This window comes from Clinocottus analis, unplaced genomic scaffold, assembly GCF_023055335.1.
Source record: "Clinocottus analis isolate CAN_PGR_092001 unplaced genomic scaffold, fCliAna1.0.p SCAF_3, whole genome shotgun sequence".
NCBI lineage: Eukaryota > Metazoa > Chordata > Actinopteri > Perciformes > Cottidae > Clinocottus > Clinocottus analis.
Genome location: NW_027176042.1, coordinates 19,396,757 through 19,422,945, shown reverse-complemented (window position 1 = coordinate 19,422,945; position 26,189 = coordinate 19,396,757). Strand labels below are relative to the sequence as shown.

General features: G+C 44.0%; 1 protein-coding gene across 3 annotated transcripts in view; it reads right to left on the bottom strand.

Moving 5' to 3' along the window:
* asic1b (acid-sensing (proton-gated) ion channel 1b) overlaps positions 1-26,189 on the bottom strand; it is a 150,430-nt gene that overhangs the window by 25,876 nt on the left and 98,365 nt on the right. Inside the window, exon 1 of one of the 3 annotated variants that reach the window (XM_068594415.1) lies at positions 23,262-23,939. The exons of 1 other annotated variant lie outside the window; for it this stretch is intronic. In XM_068594415.1, the coding sequence (XP_068450516.1) occupies positions 23,262-23,939 (678 nt within the window). Of the gene's footprint in view, positions 1-4,239; positions 4,961-23,261; positions 23,940-26,189 lie in introns of those variants that run through there. One more of the 3 variants, XM_068594417.1, reaches the window with a different exon arrangement.

Genomic DNA, 26,189 nt, shown 5'->3' with positions numbered 1-26,189 from the left:
ACGACTACAGCCAACTTTACTTAAAAAAAAACAATTCTCGAGCCAATTTCTTTCCGTGGTTTCCACCTGTATACAGATAACAATGACTGATTGTTCAGGAGACAACGGTGAACATTCAGTGACAGAGGATCCGCCGCTCGCAACTGGGAACAGAAAAGCATTTGGCAGATATGCATCAAAAGAACAGTGTTGGTAATCTTGCCGATTCACACGCGTTTGAGTAAAGAGTATGAATGGGCGAGCACACACACACGGGGGGAGAGGGCGGTGTACAGTGTTTTGCGTGCACGTGTGCAGCCACCCCTCGCTCGCCATCTGCGCGTTTGTGTGGATAACGCCGTGATTGACTATACAGGAGGCCTGCCGTCTGAGTTGCTGTGGTAACCAGGAGATTGTGCTGGCTGCATTGAGTGAAGAGCAGCAGCAGTGGGTGCCGCTTGTGACCTTGTGGATTCAGGATCTTCATTGTGTTCTGCAGCTCTGAGACTAGTGCTCAGACTCAACCTGCTTCTTCATGTCTGACGACAGAACAACCCGCCTGTCGTCTTCCGTGTTGTCGGGAGCGGTTTGTGCGGCACGACGTCCCCACAAGTACTTTTTCGCAGTCCAATGTTGAGAAAAATTCAACCTTTTTACGCGCGGCAGAAGCCCCCATCATCGGCAAAAAAAACAAACAAAAAACACGAGACGAGAGCAGTGTCGAACGGCTCGACACGGCGATGGCAAACACTGAAACCTGTGAGCATTAACTTATTGCTCAAATATATTTCACATTCGGGGTGAGCAAATATATTGGATGGCTCAGCAGCTTTTCTGAGGAGATAAATCGGAGCGCCACGCTGAGCCCTATATACATTGCATTTAAAGTGAGAACCGCCGGATCTTCTGAACTTGTAAACGCAGGAATGAAATATTTAAACCGACCCCTCCTCGGAGGAAAAACACTGAGAGAGACATCACCCTCTCTCGTTCTCGCAGGGTGTAGAAATGTCACTGTCTCCCTCTTTGATAAATAATTCAAACACACAACGCCAGACTGTTGAGATGGCCGTCGGCTATCCTTCACATGACAATATGACAAGGATGCGCAAGCTGTTCCCTGAAGTTGCCAGGGAACCACTTTTTTCCCGATTTATTGATTTCACAATCCGCGCAGAGTGATACGGCAGCTACAAAAACCAACAAGGAAGATTGACTCAATCAACTCAGCTAAAAATAGGATTTGCTGATGCTAATTATATGTTCTATAGTGTATGATTCATTTACAACAGCAGTTCAGGAAGCGGGACAGTTTACGGTTCTGGCGTGTCCGCTTTCTGTCGTTGTACCTCGTCGGCATGTGGAAGGAACGTTCACATCAAATATAATCTCACCTCAAATCCAATTAAGGTCTTGTCAACGGACCTGTACTTGTGTAGCGCTCTTCGTGTCTTCCGACCACTTAAAGCACTTTTAACACTACATGACATCGTTCACCCAATCACACACTGATGGGAGGAGCCGCCATGCAAGGTGCCACATTATCAATCATTTATAAACCGTAGGCGCAGCTACGGTTAGGGTGAAGTGTCTTGCGCAAGGACACATCGACATGTGCTAGCGGAGTCGGGGATCGAACCGCCGATCCTCTGACTGAGGGACGACCCTGCTCACCACTGGGCCTCGGTCTTGTGGAGTTCATTTTTTTTTCACAACTTCGGTTTCAAAGTCAAGATTCAACTTTGGGCCTCAACTTTTTTCCAGGCAATATGGATGAAAAGACCCAGAGGTGATGAGACTTATGGGAAGTTTGATGGCAACTGAACAAACTTAAATTGCAGGTGAGGACTGTGTGGTACTCACAAAAGCCCCAAAAGAGCTACGAAATGAACATTGAAATGAGAAGTGGGAATATATTTTAGTTTTCTATCCACCACGTTCTAAAAAAATGCATCTTACTAGCTGTCAGGGAGCAGGTGTGACACCTGTTAAATGAAATGTGTCTGGTCCCACTGGTGTCTGGTCCCACTGGTCCCACTGCTTTATGGATGTATGAGTAGCCCCAAACACAAAGTTACTAATAGTGACATAAGTGGCACATTCAGCAGTCTGAGCAAAACTGAGCAACATATTAGACTCATATTCATCAAGTGGCCCAAAACATATCTTCAAATGAACGTGGATGTTCTGAGTCTGCTGGATGTGTAAACATACAACATGTCCATGATGCCTTTATAGCGTCTTGTGCCTCCACCAGGTAGCCAAAACATCAACTCATGCAAGCAAGCAACTTTACAGATTCACAAGTCGAGGGGAAGCAACAAATACGTCAGGTTCAATATTACTATTTTAAACTTTAAACTTTATCTCTGATGACACATCAGTCGAGCTATTCTGTAAACATGGACTACACTGCCAGTCACTTGTATCAGATGAAGAGCAAAAATACTACCGTCGACAGAAGCTGGTGCTTTTTAGTGTTAGCGTGGAGCTCTCTTTGGACATTTCATCCACAAATCGACAGAAACACTGAGAGTCCAGACGGAGTAAATACACCTTCAGTTGGACTTCCTTATCAGATTTAAGGGGGAACACTGTCAATCAATGGGGTGCAGGGGGACCCCGGCTGACTGCACGTTCTCGGACGGATTTTGTAATTGAAATCAATGTCTGAGACCTACGAGGCAGGTGAGGCCTGCGTGATGACAAATAAGCATGGGTGTGATGTAAAACACGGATACAGAAGGATGGAGCAGCCGCATGCAACGAGGGCTGGATCGACGAGGCCGGTGGATCAATTTTATAGAGTTTCAGGAGCACCGCGGCACTTTGGGGGGTTCCAACTCAAAAAGTCAATAGCTCCTGAGACCTATTGTATGTAGACCGGCTCGTCTTCCTCCTCCACAGCTCACTTCTGTGTGATGTGATGTGATTACATTGGTCCGTCTCATGGCAACAGCCCCTGTTGCCCGCCCCGAGGCCGAGCCGGGCATCATCGATTATCCACGCACAAGCACATATCCCCAAAAGTCAAACCTCAGCATTATGTTTATCTCGGAAATAGGTTGCTGCTGTTGCTTTTTTTACCCTTGAAAATACTCTGCACAACACGAAGCGTTCCTAACAATGTTGGGAGAAAGACATGTGTTTGACTGTGATAACTTGTTTTGAGGTTCCAGATGGGTTGCATATATATTTATATTTGTTTAAAAAAAAAGAAGCTTTGGGGATGTGGTTTGACACAGAGACTGAGGGGCTTCAGCAGAAGCAAGCAAATTACACATTTCTCTTAAAACATAAAATAACCCCGCAGCAAACGGCAGCGGATTTCCCAACATCAAACTGTGTTTCAAACACCGGAAGAAAATCTACTTAACTGAAAACAAATTTGGGTAATGAGGTGGGAGAGAGAGAGAGAGAGAGAGAGAGAGAGAGAGGGATGGAGAGAAAGGAAGAGCGAGAGGCACGCTGGTGATGATGGAGTGGAATCAATGTGGCTGCAGTTTACCAATGAGGCCAGCGTTAACTGTTGTTGAAAGGCCTCGCTAAATTAATCAAAAAGTCTTCATTAGCGGTAAATTGGTCTCTTGTGGGCATTGGCTTGTAACCACATTGATCCAGCGGTGATGGACGAGAAGAGCGGGACCCGTTCAGACCATATGGCGACCGCAATCAACTCCAGTGAAATGATTTGACTTCTGATACAGTTTGGTGTCATAACTTTCCACAAGTGTCAATGTCGGGGAAGGGGAATAAATGAGAGCGAGAGAATAAGAAAGAGCTGATGCATATGAGAATATACCATCCAATAATATATATATTTTTAAATGCAAATATCAGAACAACACTTACAGTCCTGTCACTTCAGTCAATTTATTAAATGTACATGATATATAGACTGTGAGCTTAATTTCAATTATGTAAAGTACATCTAGAGTACAACCCATTTCAACATGAGCCTATATGGAGTGAGCTGCTTCTCACTAACCACGGAAAAGAGGGAGCGGATGAATACGCATTGTGTCTACAGCCTGCTAACGACATGTGTCCAAAGAAAAGTCATCGCTTCACGAGTTCATATCCGTCCGCGCAAACGCACACAAGCGATACGGTGACATACCATGACTAACGCTTCACCTCCTGACTCCGCCCAGTAATCAAAAAAAAAAAAAAAAAGCTGCATCCACCTGTCACGGCTGCATCAACCTGTTGGGTAGGAGGGGTTGAAACAAATGAATTCAACTTTGTCGACACACTCACGGTGCTGAAATTACGCGGCCCGCAGAGCTCTCCCTGGTACCGGCAGTACAGCAGCATCTCCTCCAGCTGGTGCCCCAGCCGGTCCAGCAGCTGCCTCATGGACGGCTGGGACTCCGCGGGGGGAGGAAGAAAGTGGTTGAAGTCCAGAATCCGAGACAGAGGCGACCAGGGCGGCTCGCCCCCTCCCCCTCCTCCTCCTCCGCCGCCGCCGCCGTCCCCCAGAGGCGTGAGCGCCTCCCTCGCCGCGGGGGAGACCTGCCAGTTCCTCCCGAAGAGCCCCAGCCACCTTCCCGCGCTGAATATGTCCGTCTTCTTCATGCGCCGCGGCAGCAGCAGGTTCTGGTTGCAGATGGTGACGGCGGGGAACACGAGCCGCTTGGCGTACACCATGTGCGCCTTGCTGTACACGGGCGAGGAGAGCAGGTAGCGCACTCGGTTGGAGGACCAGGTGAAGAGCAGAGCCAACGCGGCCACAAAAGCCAGCAGCCACGCGACCCTGCGGGGGTAGGAGCCGCTGAGGAAGATGTGCCTCAAGCCGTGCAAGGTGGTGTGTTTCAAGAAGAGCTTGCCGGCTTCGGCGAGGGAGCCCGGTCTCGGTTTCGACCCCGTGGAGTCGCACTGGCACATTTTGGAGACAGGCTCGTGCGCGCGCGCGCTCTCTCTCTCTACACCGGCGCCGCTGTGGTCACAGTGAATGAGCCTCTGCGCTCGCAGATGGCTGCTGTTTCTCAGAGACTTTGGAGAGGGAGAGAGAGAGAGGCAGAGGGAAAGAGAGAGAGAGAGAGAGAGAGAAGGAGAGAGAGGGAGAGAGAGCGAGAGAGAGCTCCTATCTGAGCAGCAGCTTGTGGTGATGGGGGGGTATTTTGTTAGTCGCACAACGCTTCCTGGGCTTGACCGAGGGGGGAGCGAAGTTTTCTGGAATGATTTAGTGCCCGACTGTGCAGCAACAGGAGTCAAGCGGATTATTTCATCAAAATGCAAGCAGTTAGTCCCTGGAGATCGAAATAAATTCTCCAGAGAAAATGGATTTGGTCAAAATCACACATTCAGATTGCGAGTACACATCTCTTCTGTCTTCTGCCTGCCAATCTTGATTCTCATCTCCAACCTGAGCCATCACCTACACACACACACACACATATGCACATCTACACGCACACACCCACAAACACTCTTTCCTATTTCCTATAGTGTTTGCTGAATAAAGTCATTGGCCTCAGCAGAACATTTGTCTTCCTTTTTAAGCCTGTCACACACACACACACACACACACACACACACACAGTGGTAATCCCTCCTGGCTCACAATTTGTATTCTTCCTCAAAAGCGAGCGCTGCATCATAAGGGACAATACTGTGGAGACTGTAGTCTATTTCATTACTGTTCCACTAGTTGAATCTTAATTATTGCATTGCAGAAAATAAAAAAAACGTTCACTGGGCGTTAAACATGTTGGCAACACTCCGGTTCCAGCGAACTGGTTGACATTCCCAGCTGTCACACGTCTCTGACGTGTTTCTGTGAAAGATGTGAAATGTTCTTGGGGAAAAACAAAAAGGTCAAGATGCTTCTGGTAAGATGCAAATGAAATCATGTTGCACATCTTACAAGCATCTCCCAGCGTCCCAAAGAGTCTAACTTAGATTTAATTACTTTTGTGCCACAGTTGGAGGGAAACCTGTTGGCTTGAACGCATCATTGACAAATCGTTTTGCAAACACGTCTCTCTCTCTCTCTCTCTCTCTCTCTCTCTCTCTCTCTCTCTCTCTCTCTCTCTCTCTCTCTCTCTCTCTCTCTCTGATGTTGATTAAGTGGTTGTTAATGCTTGGTTTGTCATCATCACACAGTGTTCTAATCCAGAGAAAAAGTTGGACAACATGCAGGTCTGATTCTCTCCCTCTGATCCTACTTTTGGGCATGTGTGTGTGTGTGTGGTTTACTGTGACTTGGGCGATGGTGGTGAGAAGGAAAATGGAGTAAGTGAGCAAGAGAAGAAAGAGAGCGAGGAGTAATTCAGGTAATTGCTAAGTTCTGGGAACATTGTAACAATAACAAGTCCTTCCAACAGTCAGAGCATCATGTAGGTTGTAAAAAAGTGTAATAATAAACATTTTTTGCCAGATTATCTAAAACACTTTCTTTAGAGGTAAAAGAGAAACTGACAACAACCAAAATGTAATACCCCCCCCCCCCCAAGTGGATTCGCTCTCATGGTGAAGTAAATTTGCACTAAATCTTTTTTTTCCCCCACATTTCTGGTGAACTCTGACCATTTTACCTTTTTTATTTTACCTCCTCAGAGAAAAACAGAGTAAAAGCTTGTGAGACATGTCGATGGTACACACAGTTTGTTAGAATAAACTGTGAGTGACCTTATTGCCTCATTAGCGACCAAGCTAAGGAGACAATCCACTTCAATGAGTTTTAGAAATGGTGTACAGTATTGAACAAATGTCCAGGGGGAAGTAAACAGTCCAGTAAAGAGGAAATAAAGCTGCTTTATCTACTACTGTCTCTAAATGTAGCACTTGAAGTCCATCAGTTGAGTTGTAGTCGGGTTGTATACCACATGGTTAAATGCACTGATTGTTGCTTTGGATAAAAGCATATAATACATTTAATGTACATAGAGGGGACTGACTATCTGTTAGTATTGTCATTAATTCACAAAGCTAGGACCAAATATTTGGCAAAGGCATGTTGATTAATTCACAGGTTAACTGTGTGTCAAATGGTTTGTCTTAATGTCCAAATTATTCAAATTTGATTTAAGAACGTGCACCAGAAATCATGATGTATTAAGTTACATGATATGGGTCTTAATCTGTAGCACTTGATCAGGAGCTCTTGAAGGGGGTCCCGGTGTTTTTGTGGAAATAATATTTCCACACGGCACACCGGGGATCAGGCACGGAGCAGAACACATTACAGCGAGAGAAGTCATCAGCTCAACTCTGCCCTGAGGTCCACTGGCAGGTTAATACAGCTGGGCCTCGTGGTGTGTTTAAGCTCTCGTCTGAACGTCTGGCCGCTCCTGATTCTCGTTCCGTCATGGCTCCCATTTAGCAATGGCCCTAATGCGAGAAAGCAAGAAAGAGCCAAGTTCTAACAAAGTTATACTTTAATAGTTATGCGTTATGTTTGTTTGTGTGTAACGGAGTTGATGATTCCTCTTGCCATCACTGTCCTTTAGTACAATGTGTTGTCAGACACGGAAACTAGCATGCTGTGAGACATTAGAGCCCCGCCCCTTCTGGGCCCCTGCATACTTGAGCGGTGCACCCTGTGTCTTCTGTCCAGTCTGCAGCACGTGGTCTCTGTGGTAAGTGGATCTGTATTAAGCTCCGTGGTGCTAGCTAAATAAGTATATATTTGTTTCGGATAATTTATCATTGTAGGTTGTGTTGAAAGAGGATTGTTTGTTTGCTTTGTCGGTACCGGAGATGTTGCCATGAGCTGGGCTACGAGAAGCTGATGTGTTTTTGTTGCTTTGCCAGGCCGTTGTCGTCGCGTTATTTCCGTGTCACGGATCTGCTGAAAGTGACTACCCGAATAAGCGGCTAGTTGAAGCCAATACCAAGTGTGCTTGACTTAAACAATTACACGACGCAAGGAAGAGTGTACACAACTGCTACATGTGGCAACTAAGGAATGTTTTAAGCCAAAGTTATACTTTGTGTGACGTCAATTTCGTATGCCAAGCGTACTCCGCGTACCCCCAATGTATTATGACCACACAGACTTGCGCACGTGTGAGACAAGTCCAACCAAGCGGACAGTATAGACAGAACCACTGAGCATCTGTGGTGTCTGCAGTTGTCGGTGTGCAAGTCCTTTTGTGAGTGTAACCAAGGCTTCAGGCAGGTGAAGAGAAAAGTGCGTTATTGGGTTTAAGTGAGGGAAAGATTGTGGTAAGGCCAACTATAATCACAGGACTGCGAGTACTTCCTACTTTGGTGTAAGTCGAAGGGAAACTAGACTTTTTTCTTTTCGTGCTATACTTTACAAACCCACAGACTACATGCTAGTACACAGAGTGTACATGACGGGGGAGTGGAGCACTATGAACAGATGAGATCAGTCAACCGGCAGCACATTAATCTCTCCCCATGTTGTTTGGATACAGCCTTCTTGCTCATACTTCATACGTTTCACTGTAACACACGTCATAACGCCCCTCCCCGCCTCCCTGAGGACAATTAAGTCTTCTACTTGGGCGATTACTCATGTTTTAACGGGTGATGGTGTCATGGTTACTCAACTGCGGTCCCACAGTGGCTTCAGGGTGGGATACCAACAATTACATAAACAAGAGTTGTACCATGGAAATCAATTTGTGTTTGATTGACTGCAGCTATGTGTGTCATGCGCAGCAACACCGTGTACCTGTGAACGGGAGTGGAAGAAAGTGAGAGAACATGACAGCTCCGGTGCAAACCGGAGACTTACTGTTCAAGTTGAACTTCCCTTATTTGGTAGGCGGTGTTGTCTGAACATACCAGGAATGGATGCTGACGCTTTTGGCCTTTAACAGCATTTGTTTAACCCCGTTTTGCCGGCCAGCTCATCAACAGAGACACATATCGGAGGAGAAGCTCAGAACAACAAGCTAATCCGTCAGGGTGGATGGATAACGATGTACTGACTTGAGAAACATAATCCAACAGCAAGTGTACCAACAACAGAATTACGAATGCACGTTGCTATGAAACTGCGGTCGAAGACTTTCACTAATGAACTCATTATGAAAGCGAATAAGGATATTCGTTAGGAGACCTCGGGGGACGTATCTTGTCTTTTAATACCTACGCATCTAAAATGTGAATAAATATCCTGTTTGATTGACTGCTCCTTTAAAATAAACCGCCCCCACACAACTGGATATAAGGGAGACACGGTTATCGAACTCATCTTTCACCGATTCAATCAAGAGTCAATGAAGAGAAGTAAAAAAGAAAATCCATTAAAAAGAGATGTTTCTTTGACCAGCGGCGGATGGAGAAATGCGATGTCGCTTAAAGACGTATTGATTTTTCAGTGCTGTGTATTCTTTCATAGCAGAATCTTCGAGTCTATAAAGCGGCTGCTTACTTATTTCTTCAAAGAATAAAGATTCCGAGGTTCAGAAAGCTGTTGCCTTGAAGGGAAATAAACATCTGGCATTACTATAATCAACTCAACTTAATTTCGATGTGAATTTGTCTTTCGCAGAGTCGTTTTCAATGACGTTATGGAGACAAATCCTTGAGCTGATGAGCATAAAGCTGATGGGGACTTTCATTAACACACGGAGTGCCGGGTGAATTTATGGACACATTTCAAAGTCCAGACTTGTCAGCAGCGCTACAAAGAAACAAAAGGGGATGTAATTACGAAAACATTCTCGGTCCACAAATGTCAGTATCCATTGCATACGGATGTCATGAATTTTCCATCGCAAGCCATTAAATAACACAGAGAATTAGTTGCTTGATCACGAGGAGCTAATGTGAATAAGAGGAATCAGTTGATGGCTATATTTTTTTTTCTGTGGATTTTTTCTTTGACAGTTTCTCTAAATGAGAAACAGACTTACATTTCAATCAGTGAAACCATCGAAGCAGCAAATGCTTAAAAGCCAACTGAAGATGAACGTAAAGGCCCCGACAAGCACCGACATTTAAGAGCTGGCACTTGACGTCACATCTTATCAATGTTTTTAGGCTGCCAGGCAGAATTACACTTTTTGGCATGCAGTGCGTGCCGTGCACAGGGCGAAATGTCACACTGTATTTCTTTTTTTTTCAGTTTTTAAGCAAATTAAAAATTGAGAAATCATCACAGAGCCACCTGCCGGATAGTTCTGACCTTTAATGTATTCATGGTTAACACATGCACTACATACAACTGCGCACAAATTTGATTTGTATGTATTTATTTTCTTATTCTTATATTTCCTTCTCTTACTCTTTTCATGAGCCTCTCTTTTCTGTTTTTCCAAGGTATCCAGGTTTACATTTGCATGCTTGCGGTGTATTCAAATCATGTTATCTACCTTTGGATATGGTCACGTAAAGATATAATAGTATAAGAAAGGAACAAACTGAGTCTGTGGATTTAAACTACAGCCGCTGAGACCACAATATAACAAATGTGAACAGGAAACGTCATGAAGACACTCTCTGGTGTATGAGGACGCTGAGGGGTAAACAAACCTTGGGTCCACAACGCTCTGTGCATCTGACTGCATTCACTGATGGCACAGGGTTTTGTTTGTGAGAGCTCTGGGTTGTCGAGGCACTCGGCAGTAAATCAAACTGTCATCCTAGGTCGGGATGTGGGGTGGGGACATGCGTATAGAGTCAAACTACATGACACAACCCGAGCAACAAGCTCCCCTTCCGACCTTCCCGCTATCTGTTATATCTAGTTTCTACCTCTGTCACTACCTCCTGTCTCTCTGTTTGCGCTCAACTTTTACAGTACAAAGCCCACCTGCCTGTTTGCTAGGACAAAAAAACAACAAAAAAACAACCCACTCCCCCACCTTCTGACAATTCTCCTGTTGTGTGTCTTAACGTTTAAAGCACACACCTTTGTTCACCACACTGCCTCCTGCTTTCTTTCCCTCGGTCTGTGATCTCCGCATTCTCTCAGCTTCTCTCGGTTGATGTCTTGTCTTCGCCGTCTCCCGTTGGGAATGTTTGGCACCAAAGCATCCACAAGGGAGCAGACGCAGAGGGAGGTGGCGAGAGGACAGAGCAAAGGAAGAGAAGGGCGGTGGAGGATCGGGGAGCGGCGCCGGTGAGGGTGGTGTAGCCGCGGGAGCTGACAGAGGAGCAGGTGGTGATTTACAGAAACAATTGAGGATGATAGTGGACATGATCTGCTGGGAAGGGACAAGTGTCACAAAGGCCACTTTTCCAATAGCCTGGCAATCTGCCGGGCTATGCGGTTGAATTAAATACTGCAAGATGTAAGAGATGAGAGTAGGTGGAAGTAGCTCAGGAGCTCACTGCCTCTGAACAAAGAGAGCTTCAGGCAGTAACACTGAAACAAAGCTAAATATTGTGTGACTGCACTCAGGGCATAAAAAGTGTTAAGAGCCACATTGTGTCAAGGCTTAAAGGTCCTTGGATTTAATTTCCCTGGCCTCACTACGGTATCAGCAAAGTGTGAATATGTAGAACATTGTAACTGTCATAATAAACATTTTACAGCCATATGATTATTAAATAGTAGACTAAAGCTCACAGGTTAAGTAACAATCATTTCTATTGGAAAACAGAATGTCAAGAGTCGAGTTAGAAACAGTTGTAAAATATTCGAACCCGTGAAGCTGCAAGCACTCCATCAATTTTACACATGAATTATAACCTTTTGATGTTTTTATTGTGTTTTCTTTTCACATTTACTTATTTATTACACCTTTACCTTTACTATTTATTGCACTTGTTTTGTTTTCTACTGATGTCTCGTTGCACTGTCCACTTTGCTGCTGGAGTCCTGCAAATGTTCCCGCTATAGGATTTATAAAGGATTATCTGATCTTTTCTTGAAGTTTAGTTCACTCGTCACAAGGAGCCTTGTCGCAATATGAGAAATGTATTAACCAGTGTTTTTGAAGTTTGATCATTTATTAATATCTCAGCCACTACTGTTTCGATCTTGTTACTTTTTGTTTGTAATTTGTCTAATGTGGGTCCCCCAACTTTATGGAATAGCGACTATTTTATGTGAATTGATTTAAGACTTTTATATTTATGATTTTAATTGTGATTTTTGAATTTTTTCTTTCACTAATGTCTGATATATAACTACCCGTTCTTACTCCCAATGCATAAAGTAGCGCCGCACGGCATGTTACCAATGGTGGCTGATACCGATACATAGAACATCAGCACAAACGTATAACACGTGGGTGTGCTTAGTCTAAAAATACTGAAATTAGTCTTCAAAAGCCCATGTTGACCCAATTTACAGTGATTGGACATTAGAGAAGCTATAGTGCATTTGTAAGCACGGTTGAAGCCTTTGAGCTGTTTTAAAACTAGTGTGTAAAGCACTGGCTTGGGAAATCTTTTGCTGCAGTTAAAAACCCTTAAAAAATAAACTACAGGTAATACTACTGTAATGAGCACAAACCAACTTTAGATCAGATGTTAAAACACTGCAAATAGTTGGCATGAGGTATCAATTCATTGGATATCAACTAAACATGTCTGCGCTCTGGACAGGAAGGTCCCAGAAGCCTCCTTCTTTTTAAAGCTGTTAAGTGCCAGCGCCACCAAGTATTGTGGCTGAATGGAGCAGATTTCTTTTTATTTGCAGCCAGAGGACCAGTACGAGTATCCCTGCCTGCACAGGATGACACAGCTAATTCATCTCGGCAGCATCGTGACAGCTGACCTGGGGAGAGTTTGGGAAAAGGGGGAAACGGTTCTGATGAATGACTTTGAGATTGAGAGTACGGCCGCTAGCTATAGCAAACAGTGTCCCAGTCCCCCACAGGCCTGATGACTCCCAATTGCCGCTCAGGGAGAAAGGAATTAATGGCCCTTTGTGAAATAAATGGTCCCTTTCTGTCTGACTTTTACAAATGAATCCTTCTTGTAAAAGTAAACTCATCCATTTGTTATATTAGTTGTGGAGGTGAGTTTCCTGTGCAGGCGCTCGAGAGCGGTGCGTTTTTCGTGCGAACACGGTAGTGGTGATTTAAGAAATGTATTAATGTGGTCGTGGCCAAGGCTATTTAGGAGGGGTCCAAAAAATGTGTGCAATTACTCGTTGACGTATCAGAACGACGGACTATCAGCCAGGCTCTGATTCATAACGATCTTCTGATCTCACTCTTGACGAATAAGAAAATTTATGTATTTCTGAAAATGTTAAGCGATCTTAGTCACTTCAAATCGAGGACAGTAATGGAATCAAGTGGAAATCCACAGCCCTATTGAAAGTTCATATAATTCATGCATGCTCTTCAAATGGAAAATAGTGAAGAACTCAAAGGCGGCTTTTCAAATATCAGGGGTAACGGCTTTACCATTTGCACATTCATGTCCATCCGTCCATGAGGCATCAGCTCAAGTATGGACAGACAAACATAAAACATACACACACACAAACACCACTGACAAAACGCATGCATGCTTTCAAACCAACATCAAACCCAAAGGGCAACATCATGAACAAAGTACCCCCTCTCATTTTGCAGACATATATATATATATATATATATATATATATATATATAAAATTCTTTCAGTCCGGTTTGTTTTAAATAAACGCCTCACGCACCACCTCAACTCCCTGAGAGACAAGATATGACAAATGTCAAAAACTTCTCAACCAGATGAAATCACGTCACATCCCATCAATGTCAGTCCCAGTTTCAGCATACGTTCACGGGCCCATCAGCTGCTACTCATAAAAATATTCAGTTGGACAGAAAACCCTGAAACGAAACATTGCTATGATTTCTTGCCCCCAATTTACATATTTCCAAATTCTTTTTTTTTCTCCTCGTCCAGAAACTTGTTTCTCACCAAATATACTGGCAGCTTGTTAAATTGCCAGCAAGAGGCGAGTGCAAGTGCATATTGTGTGTTACGCCGCACGTCAAGAGGATGTCAGAGATGCTGTGAAAGCAGGACTAACGAAGGTGGTCGATGGTAGTTCAACTGGCTGACCACGGACGCACACGCAGACACACACACACACACACACTGACACACAGGAGATTCAAACCGCCGTAATGGATGAAACAGACAGTTCAAAAACAACTGCACAGTGGATTGCACGTAAATGGATCTTTCATAATGGGCCCTCTGGAGATCTATCTACTGAGAGCCGCATGATGGCTTCCATATTTTATGTTCATCTGCTGTGTGCGGCTGTGCTTGCTACTGGGTGTGCAACGTGTGAGTAGCCGATACAGTCGCTAATTGCTGCTGTGATTTATGTGCTTTTTGTGTCCCTATTAACTCCCGGTTTCAAGCTGCCTGAACACGGTTGTCCTGATATAAACCTGGGAACTGAGAGGCTCAGGTTTGAAACAAGGGAGCACGTCTTCCGGTCTGTAATTCTTCCAGCGTATGCTACTTAGGCGAATGTTACTGGTGTTAAGATTTGCATCAGCTCTGCTTATTAGGTTGTGGCGCTGAATAATATAATCAGCCCCTCCTCTAGAGTTGCCCACAGACACCGGCACCAGACTCGTTGAGGTTGACTCTCAGGTGAAACGACAACCGCTCAATCAATAGACCTTCCACCAACATTAGCGCAGGGCAGACCTGTTTGCAATGCTGAGCTCATTTACATTTAAGGCAGTTTGCCGCCGCTCGTATGCCGAGTGTCTCGGAGTGACAGAGCAGATATGTGTTCAGAGTCTCAAATGCGTTGATCCCATTTAGGATGAAGTAGACAATATGGCAGGGTTTGCTTTAGGGTGCGGCTACTTTGTGATGGACGAGGCAGTGACTACCGCTATCGCCACGACCAGAGCTCTACTTCCAGTCCAAATATCGATGGCCGAAGAGCGAAACCTCTAAAAAATGCACTTTTTGAGAATACCCCTGAAAAAACCTTGTTTTCTTGCAGAATGCTATTTGTGAAGGATACTCAATACATAACACAAAATACAAAAAGAAAAAGAAATACACAATGCAGGTACGAGGTTTTCCCCACTTTTACTGGAGGTTTTGCGCTTTAGACATTGATATGGTTAATTTCAATCCCTGGTGGCAAAAAAATCAAGATGGCAACGGCCAAAATGCTGATCCCGTGACTTGAAAACAACAGTCCACAAATGAGTGATGTCAAGACGACTCCGTCCACTTGTTATGTACAAACTGTGGTCCAAACTGGCTGTAAGATCTGTTTCTACTGAGACTAGACTGTAAAAGATGGGGGACAAAATCAAGTCTTCTTTCCAAACAAAATATGCATTCTTAAGGTCAGTCAAAGATAATAATCAGCAGTCTGAGTTTACCAAATGAACCGGGTATCTAATGAAGTTTCCTCGAACAGTGTTTCTCAAAGCTGACGATAAATCAACATGCGGCCATCTTGATTTGGGCTGAAGCCTCATATTATTACATATTATGTTAGAAAGCACAATCGATCAAGGGCCACATATTTTGTCTTCCATGTCTTGTAGGAGATCTCTTGCTGGCCTGCTGACAGGAGGAGCAATTACTGCCAGCAATACATCTTTAAAAAGCTTCTTAAACATGTGGAATTGAGAAAGAGAATCTAAACTCTCATGTTATCACAATCCTTACATCGTCATAAATCAAATGATGACATGTCATATGAAAGATGTTGCTCATAGTGCTGAACCCAAAGCAAATTAATATCCGACTATGCAGCTTCTCCTCCATCATTGTTTTGGTTTACTGACATGACCCCATAGGGTTGAAATGTTGCTCTGTGTCTGCTTGATGCAGAATTAATTATGACTAATTTTAAAGGTGAAGCGAAGTTGGCTTGCTCTGCGTTTCGAAGTTCTTCTCTAAAGGTCTCCTCTACTAGTGGCCTAGAAATCGATTTTTACAGCTTCTTAGTTTGGCATGGATCCATGTAATCACTTATCAACAAATGTTCAGTAAAGGGATGTTGCAGTATTACAGAGCGAGAACTGAGGTTAAATAAGAATTCATTGGTATGTTAACACACTCGAATGGAAAAAAGAACAAACACCCTTGTCCCTTTTCGTCTTGGGTCACATTCTCTACGTGCAGGCACACATAAAGACATACACAATAAAGCCAGCCGTATCTAGGACGAGGTGAGGTGTCCTGCTGAGTCTACACTCTGCTACAGAGAGATACTCTCCTCCCGAGGGAGTCCTGCTGACCAGGAGAGATGCAGTCATCCGTGAAACTGCGGCGAGGAGAGGCAGCTAACACAAGTTCACAAACACATACGAGCCTTTAGGCAGCCTCTGGTACACCCCCCCCAACACACACACACACACTAAATACCTCTTTTCTGTATGACTCCATGTGCATGAACTACTCTAAATAACTTTTCAGCACACAGTGATATATGATTATTCTAATAATTTGAATTGTCTGTCTGCACAGAGTCCCTGTGCTCTTAAACTGGACAACCCTTTTCTTCTTACAGCTCCTCTGAAACCTCTGTCATTTGGAGCCAACTGTTTTATTTCAGCTCTGATATTAAGTACAGGGGAACCATCCTGTAAGAAGACAGACATTAAGGTCATCCCATCAGCCTAATTAGCTGCTCGTAAGTGGCTATTGGCCCAGTATAGGACACTTGCCCATATGTCTTATTCATGTGTAATTACTCCGACCGCAGGATCCATCTTTTTCACATCATTAGAGGGTCATGTATCTAAGTCGCAGAGTAAAGTGAAAGTTTTATTCTTTAATTTATGCCACTTTCATAATTGATTGTCATTTGTGTTGTGCAGGGTTGGCCGATACTGAAGAGAGGTAAGGATGTATCCGTATGATGTAAATGAACCCGGCTTTATATCGGATTGGAATCATCTTAACAGGAAGGGAGCGCTGCCGCACCTCTTGTCACCAACCTCCGAAGAAGATTGATGAGAGATTTAATTAGAAGGGTTGCATTTGAAAACACTGGTCCATCACTCGGATAGAGAGAGACAGGGCAAGCTGATGTAGTATCTCAGAGTCTCTCCTACTGCACTGTCGTTCGTGTACAGAAAAGGTGGTGGGAGAGAGAGAGATGGAGAGAGAGAGAGGGGGATGGAGAGAAAAGAGCCACAGCGAATGAGCGCGGGATGTGTTGCTGCCAAGGCCGTGAACAAAGCTCAGCTCATGTTTGATTGGTAATATTCTTTTTTTTTTTTTTTTTTTACTCCCAAAACACACAAATAGAGTTTAATCCCTCAGGAAAACAGTTCTTTCAACAACAACAAAACAGAACACAGTGTTTCCACTGGCAGCCGCTCTGTGTCTACATGGAGCTTGAACTGAGGAGGGGCCATTGCAGCTCAGAGGGTCTGATGTTGGACTGTAGTGGGAATCAAAGGTTTTCTTTTAGAAATGGGATTAAGTATATTTCTGAATATTTTTTTTTTTTGTGAACAGAAAGAAAAAAAGAACAGCGTGCAGCATTGCCCTGCCAAGAACGACATGAAAGCAGGTTTAGGTCCTTAAATAATTGTAAAACACTGCCCCCTTGTGATCGCTGTTTGATATGAGTTCATGCCAGCAAAAGAGGAATTATACACGCTGGCAAAGCAAAATGAATTGCTGGAAAGCCTTGAAAACAAAGCAGCAGGAAAGCGAGTATCAGGGGTACCAATTTCACTAATTACATTATCTGGTTGTTTTAAATGGAGATTAATAGAAGAGAAGCATTTTTTTCTTATGCATTGGATATAATGGTATCCAACTTAATGCAATTTGTCTTTTTTTTAAGCTCTTGACTGAAGATGATATGATGAAATGTAATGAGGTAGAGCTACTCATGGAGGAGAGCACCTCTGAACTTCTGATATGAAAATGGCTAATGATGACAAAGAAGATGAGAGAAAGTCAGACAGATAACTGAATTCCAGTGTTAAATATTTAATGTCCCTGTGCTGTCACCACTCAGAGGGGAGGGAGCGTTGCAGCAGTGCAGGCCTTTTCAAATTTAGAGACCGTCACGACCGCTTCATAACCGAGTCAATGCGGTTACACAACCGCTCAATCAAACTCGTTTCCAAAACCTGAAATTTGAAAAACCATTATTTTGGTGCAGTTTGCTCACACAGGGTCAGGTAGGCGTATAGCAGCGGGAAGAGACGCAATTAAAGCACAGATGCATCCTGTGAATTCCACGATGCGTCCGTGTTGTTGTGCGAGCAGCGCCTGATGGATCTGAACCCTTAAAAGCAGCTAATGATACGACACAAATCAAACACAGATAAAGCTCCGACCAAAGCGTTTGACCAGCACAGCGGGAAATATAATGAATCACAAAATGACGATATATTACAAATGGAGGCACACAAATCAATTTCCATCTGGGGAAGTGACAGTTTAATCAGGCTAATTGCCCAAGGTGTAGAGGAACTGTTGCTCCATAAGTGACAGAAACTAATTGAGTTCTGCACATACTCAAAGTTGGCAGCGCCATACATTCTTTGTTCTTTGTTGGTGGAGCCCACATTATGATCTACTGTGCTCTTTTTTTTTCCCCAGAGATAATTCACTAACGCCTAATTTATCATGGCATATGCTTGAGGATCATTACATTACACTCTCCCTGATACAATCTCTTCCCGATGGCTGCTTAAAGAAAAGTGCTGAACCATAACAAGTATTTACAGCTCAGAGCCAGATGGCGAGGCCGGCGCTGGCATTTGATTTTCTTTTCTCAGACAACGTTCCCCTCGCAGGCTGTCTGCCTGTCTATCTTTGTGTGGAGGGCCAGAGCCCACGGTATACTCAGACTGATGCTCTTGAGGAGAAAGGAGAAGGGCGTAACCAGAGCCACTGGCTGATTCTGGTGACAATGCTGAGGTTGGTAGAAAGGCAAGCTGGAGCTAATGGGCTGGCCACGGAGCAGGAAGCAGGGATTTGGATCACTGCTCTGAGGAGGGCTCGGATTCTGCTCTGGGACCGAATCGCTGCAACCTGAACCGTCGATCTGCAACGCGTTCACTTCACTATTGACCCGGCCCGAAGCCAGAGCTCATCGCAGTGCGCAGCGCACAAACACAGACAGACACACACACACACACACACTGAAACATACTTTCTTGTGCACACAGAGGCGGTTGAGAGAGACACACACAGAGAATGGGCAGAAAGCCCCAGAGACTGAGAGAGACGGAAGGCAATCAATCAGCGCTCCTCCTTTCCCGCTCCTTCTCAATACTCCATCAATGGAGTCGGAGGGCCGTTAGTGGCTCTTTAGCGATATAATAAAAAGGCACTAGCAGGAGTCCAGTGTTCACCTCTTTGGGACCAGTGGTGCTGCCAATTCACACATTAGGAAAAATAAACAGACTGTATTGATTCGCTGTTCGGAAGAAAAGTATGAAATGAATAATGCATGGGGTTAAGTGATTTAGTTCTGCTCTATAGATGTGGACTAGACGTGCCTTTAACTTGCATTACCTCTAATACCCATCAGGGGTCCAATCCTTTGGTTGCAAAAAGAGGTCTGATTGTGAAGTTTTATTAGAAAATCAGCCAACTTCTCGCTCGATTTATTCCCCAAGTAAACATTGTAAACATAAGTTTAATGTCTCAATTGTTAGTTTCAAGTTGTCCTCAACACAGCGTGAAGTTCATTTAGTGCATTTTTGTCCCATTTATACAGACAACAAAGCAGGGTGTGCCTTAGGGCGGGGCTACGATCACGGTGTTGTCCGGTCGGAGTTGTGCGTATTTTCGTCTTACAACTCTTAACCTTTTAGAGTATGTTTTCAGTTCATGAAAGTTAATTGTAACAGTTTAGTCAGCTAAAAATGTCTATTCAGTGTTTGGGTGTACTTAGCTCAACTCTAGCGTCATTTCTGGTTTCAAAAAAGCAAGATGGCGACAGCTAAAATGTTGAATTCGAGGCTTCAAAACTGTACTCCATAAATCAATGGATGACGTTACGGTGACTACGTACAACTCTTATATGCAGTCTATGATGTGACTTGAAGACTTTCCTATGTGCTCGAAGCATATTTAACTTGTTAGCGATACCGCTACTCACTCTTTTTAGTTTTTTCTCGTTTGTTTCCTCTTTAACTGTCAACTGCTTTTGTTTGGTGTACAGATTTCCTCCATCTTACCTCACGAGTCTACTTCAATTTGGGATTTCCCAGAAGGCCCTTTGACAACTCCCAGGGAATTACGTTTAATCAATTAATGGCTTAGCTAATATGCTAAGCTAGTTAACGCTCCCCTGAACACTGAGATGTATCGACTGCTACACAATAAAGCACACTGTGTGGTTGCATAGCATCTGCCGACTAGAAAAACACCCCACTGCAAATTAGATGGATTTCAAAGCCTTCAAAGATTCCTGTCATCTTTGATTTTGAAATGTAACATCACTTAAAATAGCTCAGCAGGCTATTGCATTATCAAAATAAATCCTGTTATCTGCAAAGATAAAACAAAAAAATACACTTTATACCACCAAATGACGCAATGGGCCCGGAAAGGCAGTTTCTAAGCAGCAGTGAATTGCCTTACAGGCGGCGTTTTCCTTTAATGACTCGTTATAAAATCTGTTCTTGGACATTTTCAAAACACAGAACACATAAAAAATGTGCTCTGCAACTGGGCAACAAGTGAGAAAGCGTCAGTTTATAATTGCTGCATGGACGTGCGTGAGCTGAAGGGAAAATCAATGATTATATTAGTGGGAGGCTGCAATGCAGAAAGGTCCAGCTTCAAGTTAGACAACTTATATAATTAGTCCCATTAGACCTGACAAAGAAATAATTACTTGTCATTTGTGTTGGTCAGGTCTTTAACCTTAATGCAATAACAGCGACGCCCAAACCAGCACGCACGCACCATTTCAGCACAAGATGAACCGCATAATGAAAACACGCTGTTGAAATATTCTTTAACAGCAGCTTTTTACAAAGACACAATCAGTGCAAACGGATAATAATCAAACACATAACAAGCTGATAAGCTGCACGAGTGATGTGCAGTGTGACTGATGTGGAAGAAAAAAGTTTCACAACACGTTTTCACCCCTCTAAACTCTCCTCCATGAGTGACCACTTGACGAGAATCAGATTTAAAAAGACACAAGAAATGCAACAATCTGCCTCAAGGTTTGCAAAATGACAATGTGACCTGAGAGGCTTTCTATCTCCATCTGATTCAAAGTATGACATTATGAAAGCAGGATCAAGCGCCACCGCGGTCACGTCTGTCATTGAATACGGCCTGGTCGCTGACTCCCTCTCATGGTAATAAAACGGCAGACTGCACTGCAGTCACAGCACCTTGTCTTTTAAAAAATCAGATCAACAGAGGATGAAGGCCGGCTCTATTTTACCTCAAGGACATTGGCCCCATACTCCACTTTATTTCCCTCTGTGATACTGATTGCCCGACGAGAGCATTTTTCAATTCTTGCTCGGGTAAGATCTGAATGGAAGTCTGCTGTGTCAGAGCAACATTTTGCTCTTTCTTTGAGGGGGATACAAATACATCCTGTTGCCTTTTTGTCCCACATGCCAAAATGCACTTACAGCGACTGTAAATTGTCAGAAGATGGGATACATTTCCTTTCAGACAAAACTACCACTGCTGTTGCTATTATGGATACGCTATTTTGAAAGAGTTCATATTCTTCTTCACTGCAGCAATGATTCTATTTCACTGCAGGATCATTAATTTCATCCCGCTGGCACACTGTGAACTAAGATGAGAAAAGATTCTCTGAATTGTATTATTTCGCCTCGCACTCGGAGAGTTCGCAGCTCTTCTTTACGCTTACTCCATTTCTCCGCCACATTTTCCAAATTCATGCTTTTCATTTCACTTTCCCCCAAACTCACAGTCCTGCGCTTCGGCTGACAGGATGTAGAACGTCTGTCTGTGTTGATGCCGTGAACATTTGAATGGAAGAACCCTGTTAAGACAGGCCTTTAATGTTTAATGCCATGTCACTCTGCTCTGCGCTGCATTTTAATCTTCCCCGTGGCAGTTGTAAGAGTGTCTACGTCTTATGTAAGTATATATTTTATAACAGGCTCAGGACACTTATTTCAACTAATAATACATTTCTCTTAAAAACTGACTTGGGCGACTAATTATTTTTCATCACGATTAATCGATTTGTCATTTCATCATTTCTTCTATAAACTGTCAGAAAATTGTGAAAAATGAACATTACTTTTTTTCCAGAGCCCAAGTTAGATATTCAGGTTCCTTTATTTGTCCGAGCAACAATAAAAAAAAGTGGGATTTACTATTAATGAAGACAAAGAAAACCAGAAAATATTGACATTTAGTCGCATTTTGGCATTAAATATGAGCAAATTACTGACAGTTATCAAAACAAATTGAGATTTACTTGCTGTTAATCCACTAATCAATACTTAGCTTCTCCTTCAGTTGGCACAAGCTTCACTTCTTCACTTAACCACAACTTTTACGAATGCTTTTATAATTCTCCTAACACTGCATGAAACAAATTATAGAATTGTAGCTCAACAAAGACATCTTGTTATCTCGTTAGTCTAAAGGGGCAGAGCGTGTCATGTACATGCTTTTACACGCTGATGTAATTGCAGCTCGTGTAACTTCAATGCATCCATTAGCAGTCGGCCCACACCTATCCACAACTGTGCAAAGGTCAAGGGAAATCAATAGACCAATAACTGGATACGGTCAACACTTCTTGGTAATTCAGGATAATTCAGTATTCCGCTGGTGTGCTGTCCGATATGCACGCTCAAGGGAACACGGGGCAGCGGCTACAAAACCAAATATACTAAAAATCAGGGAAAGTGTGTCTGACAAGAGGCTGCGCGGACGTTTAATTAATTCAATAAGAGCTGCATGCCAAGTTTGCCACTTAAAGTAATAGAACCTGCTTTTATTATGTCTGCCCATTTTTTATATTTACAATGGAGTTTCATTAAAGCAGACACGCTGACTGAGAAAACATTTTTATTAACAGCAGAGACAACACCGAATGACCTCACGGCTGTAAATCAAGGCTTTCTTCAGTGATTTTCAACGGAGGTAGTGAAGACTACTTGCATTACAGTTTAGTTTCCAGTTTGAGATTTTATTGGACGTCCTCATTTAATCACAATGAACCCAAACAGAAGATTCTGCTTAATGAAATCCAGCGGCCACAGCGATATATTCCTTGAGGCGACGTTCCAATTTTAGGTCCCCATATGCAATAGCACCAATCAATCAAAACCATCAAGTCTAACAGACGCGTCTAAAATACCTCAAGCTCAACTCGCACTGATGATTCCCAATGTGCAGTCTGCTGGTTCCCAGGAGGATCAAACATTTCAAAGTAAGTGCAGACGTCTTTCCCCGCGGTCGGGTCCCGGTGTGACACCTACCTCTCTGAAGCTCTCGGGGCCACACTCCAGGCCTCTGAAGCTACACTCCAGCAGCATGTCCTCGATACGGTGCCGGGTGCGGTTGTAGAACTCATCCAGGCTGAAGCGGGAGCCCGACAGGCGGTCCGGCTCCGGGGCGAGCGGAAACCCCGGGGCCATGCCTTCTTCGAAGCCCAGCAGAGGGCCCATGAAAATCAGGTCGCTGTAGCTCATCTGAGACTTCCGAATGAAGTTGTAGTTACACATGGTGACAGCCGGGAAGGTCATGTTGTTGGCCACTTTCTCATCCAGCATGGTGATGTAATCGTATTGGTAGTAGTATATGACCCTGTCAACCACCTGCAACAAGAAAGCGGACAGGGCCATGGTGAAGACCACGGCCCACAAACCCTGGCGGATACCGAACTTCTTGTTCTCCACAAACACGTGGTTGGCGCCGTGGAGCGAGCAGCCGCCGAAGAAAGCGGCGAGGTCATCCACCTCGCCGACCTCCTCCTCCTCCTCCTCGTCATTGTAATCGTCCGCCTGACCGCACCCGTCCAGGTAGTCCTGCGAGTCCCCGTCGCCGTAACTCTTCTTCACGCGCTTGTAGTGGTCGCCGAAGCCGTCTTTACCGTAACCTCCGCCGGGCTCGTCGTCAGGGGAAAAGGAGATGGTGCACATGATCCGGACCGGCATGGTGGCGGGATCAATACGCTATTAATGCTTCGGAATAAGAGAATCAGTCCAGAATCCTGAAGCAAGGAAATCTAGCAAATCTGCCTACTGACACAAAGCCATCAGTTTAAATAATCCTAGCGATCAGACAATAAGAAATATCTACAGAATATTAAATCGGTCACCAACTCGGTTGGCCCTGGCCAAAATACTGAAAGCCGAAAGCTGAAAAGAGCCAGACAGTCAAGCCGTCGCCATTCAGGTCTACTGTGAGTTGAACTGAGATGCTTTGTCCGGGTTTGTCCTTGAGTCTCAGGGCAGATCCATCCCCTTCGAGCAAATTTGAAATGGAGAAGCAGAAGAAGAAGTAGAAGAAAAGGAGGAGGAGGAAGGGAAAGAAGGTGAGGCCATGAGGAGTATAGGACACAGAATACTCCCACAGGGCCCAGCTACAGGTCACCGTGCCGGGGCAGAGTTTCACCATTTACAGGAAAAAAAAAGAGAGAGACAGAGGAAATATAAGAGACTACGTACGGTAGCGAAAAGCACAAAACGAGCTGTTATTTCTGCTGATTTGTATTGTTCTGCTTGACCTCGCGCCTCCCTCCCCACAAAAATGATCACAGCACAGTTGTGTAATGAAATGCAAATAATACTTAGGTGTTATTGAAATGACTACAGATGAGCAATTGGAGAAGATTCACACACTGGAATATACAACAAAACCTCATATGCAATGGTTTCATTAGAAGATATGTTCTTACAGGGAACAACAAATAAGATGTGTTGTTTTTAGAAGATTCAGAGAGAGAAAGTAATAAGTTCACGTGTGATGCCTAATCAAAAAAAAAAAAGAAGCTATTACAGAACAACCGGCAAGAAGAAAAGTCAAGGAATTTAATTAAGACTTCTATTTGCTCATTGTTATTTTCAATCTATCGGTTCATTTTACCAACAGATCTCCAAATGGCTGCAAGCAGTTCAGTGGAAAGCAAATTAAATGAAAGCAAATATGTACGAGTAGTGGGGGGGATAAAAGAAACCCATCTCAACTGGATCCTTGCATTATTGAATATGCAGTTAAATGCAGATTCCCAAAGGCGGTGTTGATTGTGATATGAAAAGGAAATGTAGGAGACCGACCCTTCTGCATCGATCCACCTCCATTAGACCGAGATCATTTTCAGAACCACGATGGTGCCTCGAAGATGAAACGTGAGGCGCATTTAGGGCGCTGACAGCCCCCTCTTTGCAATAAAAAACTACAGCTAACGATACCGCGAGATACCTCTGAGGAGCAGCAACATAAAACCCGTAAAACCGATGAAAAAAACCCATTACCCAAACCGATCCATTGTGTTGAGCTTTTAAACCATAACAACCCGCCAGCGTGTTTCGTGTTTCGTGTTATGTGTTCTCATCGGGGGCGAGCGGGACTCTAATATCAAGTGAGAGGGTGAGAAACGGAGCAGACTTGGTCAATATGTACTTAACTGCGGCTGTGAAGATTGACCGGCGCAGGAAAGAACTGCTGACGATAAGAGAGCAAACAAAGATTTGTGGCTCGGCCTTGATCCAGCTCCATCTTTGAGTCTGGCTACCAGCGGGCGCCTGATAAGCCTCTGCTTCTTGAATATGTATTAGTGATCACTAGATAGCCTCCGACATCCAGCCTGACCTAACAAGAAGGTCACGGAGCTCCCTCAACGGCAGTCCCTTAGCCTTCTGATAGCTACTGATGAATATTCACGCGCGCTAACAACTCGGATTTGGCACAAGGCGGCCAGTTGGGAAACGGCTGTGGAGGGAAATCACCGAGCAGTGCAGTGACCCCCTGAATAAAGTCAGATGATTAGGTTCATGTACTTCAGGCCAAAATATCTTAATTAAAACGTCATTGTAGATTTATTGACGCTCACAGGGTTGCAATAAATCTGTGTTTGTTTTGGCAACTGCGTTCGACTCCGAAGAGATAAATCCAAACTGCAAACATCATTTTGTTGCTCCATTCTTCCCCCATTTATCTTTTCTTTTGCGTCTTTTCATCCTTCCCTGTCATCACTCAGTGCTTTCAAAGCATGTCCTCGCTGCCTCACGATGCATATTGATGTGTCCACTAGGGGGCAGCAGCAGCACATCTAATCCTGCAGTCTTTCCTAAGGGCTGAAACTGCCAATGACGAAGCATCAAAGGACTTTAAAAGCAACCCATTGAGAGTGAGGAGACCAACTGTGTTGACAAAAGTACTTTTTATCGCTACCTATGATGATA